The 6768-nt window shown below is 36.1% G+C and overlaps 1 protein-coding gene across 1 annotated transcript; it reads left to right on the forward strand.

Moving 5' to 3' along the window:
* The first annotated feature begins 5910 nt into the window (after window positions 1-5910).
* On the forward strand, window positions 5911-6285 carry LOC145681547 (uncharacterized). The gene has a single exon (XM_081753189.1). It carries the CDS (start codon window positions 5911-5913, stop codon window positions 6283-6285), a length of 375 nt encoding a protein of 124 aa, XP_081609315.1.
* Window positions 6286-6768: the final 483 nt, after the last annotated feature.

Raw genomic sequence — 6768 nt, forward strand, 5'->3', positions numbered from 1 at the left:
TGAAATAACATCTTCCAGCGTAAATAAACCTGCCATATTTTCTCCATGAGAATACGGGACACCTCAGATCCCCCCTCCCCTCAACTTTCCAACACAATGAATTGAACTATATTCTGGTTATGAACAAAAATATAATAGGCCGCGGTGGCTCAGTGGTAGAGCGTTCACCTCTGGTGCATGGGGTCCCTAGTTCGATCCCAGCTAGCGTCAAGTGAGCTTTGTGGTGGACAAACACCTTGTGCGTGGGTTTTCTCGGGATTCTCACGTTTCCTTTCACTTTCTTCATTCCGTCATTTCATCCATTTATCATCACCACCGTCACCTTGAACATAGTAGGCATAACCGTGAGACTAAAAGTAAAAGATTTCATTTTATTTATTTATTTTTTTTCAGAATACGTATAATAGGCGAAAGGTCACTAAAAAACAGCAGCTGCTTTTCTCTGTTTGTACCCTGCAATTAATTTTATAGCCTGAAGATGCCTAAAAACTTAAGATGTGCTATAAAAATGCTTTACAGGAGAACAATATGCAAATTGTTTAAATCAGTGGTACAATATACCTTCAATATTCTTCGCGCGTTTAGCAATATTTATTTACATGGCTGTATTTGCCAAAATTACGTTCGTCACTTTAATCTGATGAAAAGCTGCTTTTTCACCCTGTGTCGTGTGTAAGTGTCAGGACCAGAGTTACATTTTTCTAAAACCTGGAACAAAGCACAATTCTGTGCACCTAGCCTCTGAAAAAGATTATAATTTTTGTTAACTTATCTAATATGTTGCTGGAGAAAAGGTCAGCCATCTTCCCTTTGTTTGTAAATGTAGAAACACTCAAAGCTTTTTTTTTTTTTTTTTTTTTTTTTTAATACGGAGAGTATCCGAGTTTCCATCAATTTCAATGGAAAAAGTAGCATTGCAAATTTCGCTCGCTATCAAGTCGAACAGGGTGGTGTAATAACTTCCTCCAAACTGTTACATGCAACAGCGTTCTGTTCATTCACTAATTACAGGATTCCCAGCCAATTTCAGAATTTTTTGTTTTTCACTTTTCGAATAAGCTGATATTGATAGCAGAAATGGAACAGAGTTAAAATACGTGACACTCGAGGCTCAAAAACGGGACTGTCCCGACGTATGACAGGCTTAAGCGTAAAATAAATAGTTTTATTGTTGAAGTATATAACGAAATACTTTAGTTTGCATAATATTTACCTGTACCGTGGGCAAAAAGTGTTCATAAATATGTAATATACTTAGTAGAATGTTCATTTTAAATTAACAGAAAAGAAGAATGTTTTTAATATCTGTAAGAGAGATTATTATGGGATAAGTGTGTCTACGTACATGTTATGTGTTGACCTAGTCAAGTGAATTTATGTATTTTACGGTCTTAAAAAGAATATTAAGACATATCAAGCAATAAAGGTGAGACTAATAATCTTTAATTATCTGAGTTGATTTTTGCATTGAGAAAAGTAATTATCGCTTCGTAATTTATATGTTACAAAACGAACCAGGTTGACGACGATTATCTATAGAGTCGTTATAAAAATTTGGTTTACCAAACCCGGGACTTTTGAAAATTCAGTTCCCGAAGAAGGAAAGTAGGGCTGAATTTACTTGGATATTACCATTTATGAATACGAACTTAACCGTATTACGAAGCGGTAAGGTCATCAAAAGAAAAATGGATAGTGAAATAGTGCAACAGGAATCTAATACCAGTAATCCAGATGAAATTAGTGCAACGCCAAGTTTGTCATCTGAAGATCGACTTTTGTTAGCTGTGCAGCGACAAATTATGCAAATGACGACTGAGATAAAACAAACCATGGAACAGAAGCTCATTGAATCTAACGCAAACATGGAACAAAAGTTCTATGAAGCTAACCAGACCATGGAACAAAAGTTCTATGAAGCTAACCAGACCATGGAACAGAAGATAGAATTGAAATTCAACGAAGCTAGCAAGCAGTATGAGGAATTAAGTAAACGAATAGAACGGATAGAACTGAAATCAGACGATACGAAACAAACAATCGTCCAAGTGATGAACGACATATCCTCGCAGTTTGAAGAGAAGTTAAAAAGGTTAGCCGATGAATGTCAAAAAAAGCACGATCATCAAAATCATGAAATCTGTGCTGTAAAAAAGGATTTAACGTCAATAGAATCTTCCGTTAAGCATCAAAAGATCCAGTTGGCTACTATGCAGGAAGAAATTAAAATGTTACAGGCTAGAGATAACATCTATTGCAATAATCAGGGCAGTGATCGCTTCGAGATTCCCCGATCACCGGATATAAATACGCCTTCGCCGGAATCAGAGGAGGATATTGTATTAGAGGAAAATTGCCCGAAGATCACTGATGAACGAAATATAAATGGTATCATGACACAGCACGCTACGGACCGGAACAATCACACCACAAGAACAAGGAGTGAGAAAAGAAAGGTTAAGTTAAGTGTCAAGATGAGCGAAATCAAAGCCATGAGTAAATTTAGTGGTAAGTGCAATGAAAATGCTAGTTCTTTCTTAGAGAAGTTCCAAGACGAATGTAATATAATGTCTATCGACCGATCACAATACATGAAATTAATACCCCATGTATTACTCCCACCTTGTTCCTTATGGTTTAAGGCAATACGTGATCATATTAGTACATATGAGGAATTTAAAGCGGCATTGATCGCGAATTATGAAAATGACTTTTTGCTGGCAAACAGAGATGCCACTCTTAGAAATCAACATTTCAATCCTCGATTGCACAAATCTATTGTAGAGTTTGTTGTAAATGTCTATAATGAATTAAAGGTTGTTAATCCCTTGCAATCGGAATCAAGAATAATTGCATCGATTCGCAATTTGCTTCCATTTAAATTACAGCAGATCTTATTTTCCACACAGTGTATGAGTTTCAGTCATTTATTAATGCTTGTACAATGCTACGAAACTCAATATCATGCTATGAATTTAACACAACCAGGAATGGGTAAAAATAAGAATAATTCAGATCATTTGGTCCCTGTTCGGAATTTGAATATCCGAAGTGTGAATAATAATGAACCGAACCTAAGACGAATATACTCTAGCAATCAAAATGAACAAAATAGACAAGGTTATGTAGGGAATCCGCCTAACCTAAGCAACCAAAGTAGACACAAAATTAATAGAAATGCATATCGAAATCCTAGAGATGCTACCAATCCTATGCATAGATATAATCATTGTTCACGAGATGGTACTTCGTATCCAAATTCAAATCATGATGAAAGACATGTACAACCTAATGTAGAACCTAACCACGATTGTGCGGTACAATGCACTTTATTAGATTCATATGCCAGTGCGAATGTAACATGATTACCGTTAAAGAAATTAGGTTACATCCATGTTGATTATAGATTCTTGTGAATTTTCGTTTTAAAGTTTGTGTTAATATTAATAATGAAAACGATGGTTATAAATATTTGAAATGCATCTAGTTAAAGAGTTAGTATCACCCAACATTCATGATCAAATAAATAAGAATGAAAAATAATAATAATAATGAAAAATGTGTTCATTTAATAACAAAAGGGTGTCTTTTGTTTCTTGTAAACTAAATTTATTTACTTCCATTTGATTATTTAAACGTAGGTTATGTTTAATTTTTATTCTTTCTTATTAATATGAAGAATCATAATTCAATTTATAATTAGTTAAAGACAAAAATTATTTCATATTAGATTGATTTGTGTTTAATTATCAAAGATTATGTTAAGATTGTTATACAATGCGCCCGAAAAGAACAAATATTATTTGTCATATCATCGTTTGTAATAATGATCGAAACTAGTAATCTTGATAGTTTGTATTTCACCCTCGTTAATTATATTTATAAGCGACGATGTTTTTAATGATAAAGAATAAATAATAATGTAATAAAAGAGAAATATTAATGAAATCAAAGATTTATTGTAAATGTATTTATGTGAATGATAATAACTAATATTTTATATATATATGAGGGTTAATCCAAATGTAATGTACGAGGTGTGATCGAAATATAAAGAACATACGTAATGTATGAACATTAATCTAATCAGACCAGTGGTTCTTGAATATAAAAGCCAAGCCCACTCATGACTTTTATATTCAGTCCCTTTATCGGGCGACATTTTCTATAACGAAATACTTTAGTTTGCATAATATTTACCTGTACCGTGGGCAAAAAGTGTTCATAAATATGTAATATACTTAGTAGAATGTTCATTTTAAATTAACAGAAAAGAAGAATGTTTTTAATATCTGTAAGAGAGATTATTATGGGATAAGTGTGTCTACGTACATGTTATGTGTTGACCTAGTCAAGTGAATTTATGTATTTTACGGTCTTAAAAAGAATATTAAGACATATCAAGCAATAAAGGTGAGACTAATAATCTTTAATTATCTGAGTTGATTTTTGCATTGAGAAAAGTAATTATCGCTTCGTAATTTATATGTTACAAAACGAACCAGGTTGACGACGATTATCTATAGAGTCGTTATAAGTATTCATTTCCGATCCTTTTGAGTTTAATTCGGAAATTTCCCGAGCACTTCTTTCACGGCGTGTACATCAAAACTTCCGCTAGTACGAAAATTTGAACTCAGCACTTGAAATAGTAAGCGTTACATAGTGTTCGGAACCCCGAGCATTAAGCTTCTTAAGTTTGACAAGAATTTTTACGCTATTGCTGGTGTTGATTCTATAGAATGCTTATTTGAAGGGTAGCAACAAATGACTGAACTAAACTGTTATTGATCAACCAAATTTTAGTTGAAAAAACTACCGTCCACAGATTCATATTGAAAATAAGTACGTCACTTTATGTGGTTTTATAAACTAGAGAAAAATTTAGTTTCGTACCTAAACGTTTATTTCACATCGCTACGTTAAGTGGTTCAAAAATTATAAAGCGAGAACAATTATGAATTGGGCATAAAATTTTAACCTTCAGAAAGGTTAAACACAATTTTAACCCTGGAAACTTTGTCAATATATGGACAACAAAGCAAAAGAGGTTATAACAAATTGAGTCATGGTTATTTCAACTAATAAAGGAGGATTTCAGAAGGGTGTGTTCGCTTCTTCTGGGTTTTTAGTTTTGCGCACAGCGTTCCTATACTATTACGAGAGGAATTTGGTTATACAAATTTCCATATATGGTATTACACAAAATACGTAACATTTGGTGTGAGAGGAAACAGCTGCTCTCTTCTTCTACTCTAAAGTTACTATCTCTTCACTCGGAATCACACATAAATGTTAACTAGTGCCATTTTACATTCTTCCCACTCTATAAGGATAAATCTGAGAAACCTCAGGAATAATCCTTCGTTAACTCACAGCTGCTTCTTCCAGTTTTGGGTTCACAAAATCTAATGTACAAGTCCTTTTTTATGGGAAAGGTTTCTATTTAATGTGTTTGTAGATCTATTTTTATAACAGTACCAAAAGCTGAATATTCCGTAATATTGTTCACAATTGTTCTTTCCGTTCCTTAGACACTATATCTGTCTCGGAGTATGCAATTGGGTTAGTCTTAGAATTTTCTTAAGGCAGTGCAATTTATTTTAATTGCGCTAAGAAGTTCAGTTGCAACGTGTTGGCTATCCAACACTGGATTCCTTCTTACGGAGCGTGTGAAAGAAATGAGCTAACATAGCCGTTGGTTTGTTGGGAGCAAGGGGAAAAGAAAGGGAGCCTTTGCTATTTCTGTTCGTCTCTCCTGTTGCCTTGCGACATCCAAGACAAAAAAAAGAATATTTTCATATGGAAAATTTGTGTATCTTACACACCAGTGCGTGTGAATGAAATGCATCGCGAGAGTATTGCTACCGTGCACTTCCTCTCTCGGTATCTTGATCAGTGCAGTGGGTGATGAGCAAGACAAATGACCTGAGTGCTCTTGATCGTGGTCAAATCTTAGGGGCCAGGCGACTGGGTGGCCCGATGTCAGAAGTGGCTGCGGCACTCGGATATTCAAAGGAAACTATGACAAGGGTGTATCATGACTACCTGGTTTCCGGTAAAACCGCACCTACCCGGGCAAACTGCAGCCGTCAGGGGCGTGTCCACGACAGGAGTAGACGCCGAGTGGCTTTCATTGTAACAGCCGATAGACGGGCCACAGTGCGTGATATCACGGAGAGCTTCAATGCAAGACAACAACGACGTGTTAACAGCTACACAATTCACAACCACTTGTTCGCCATGGGGTACAGAAGTCATGGCACACGCGAGTATTCCTTCTAACAGCACAACACAGGAAACGACGTCTAGCGTGGGCAAAGATACACCACCACTGGACTGTGAAAATGTGGGAAAAGGTTGCCTGGACAAATGAGTCACGTTTCATTGGTATATGCCGATGGACCGATATGAGTCCGTTGCCAACCGCACGAGGCAATGGATCCATCGTTACAGCAAGGAACTGTGCAGACCGGTAGTGATGGTATTCTCATCTGGAGCATGTTTATGTGGACTAAATTGGGTCCCCTAACACGTGTAACACAGTCCCTCACAGGTAAACCCTACCGCAATTCTCTTGCCAACCATGTAATGTCATTTGATCGGTTGCTACATCCATGTGGTGACCTCATCCTCCAGCAGGTCAATGCGCCGACCCACACCTTTAGGATGGCAGCAAATTGGTTTGATGAGGACTCCTCTGATCTGGCAGCACTTCCCTGCCAATCACGGTCACCTGACCTCAATCTGATCTAACACATCAGGGAC

This window comes from Thermobia domestica, chromosome 1 (genome assembly GCF_964235325.1).
Source record: "Thermobia domestica chromosome 1, izTheDome1.hap1.1, whole genome shotgun sequence".
Classification (NCBI taxonomy): domain Eukaryota; kingdom Metazoa; phylum Arthropoda; class Insecta; order Zygentoma; family Lepismatidae; genus Thermobia; species Thermobia domestica.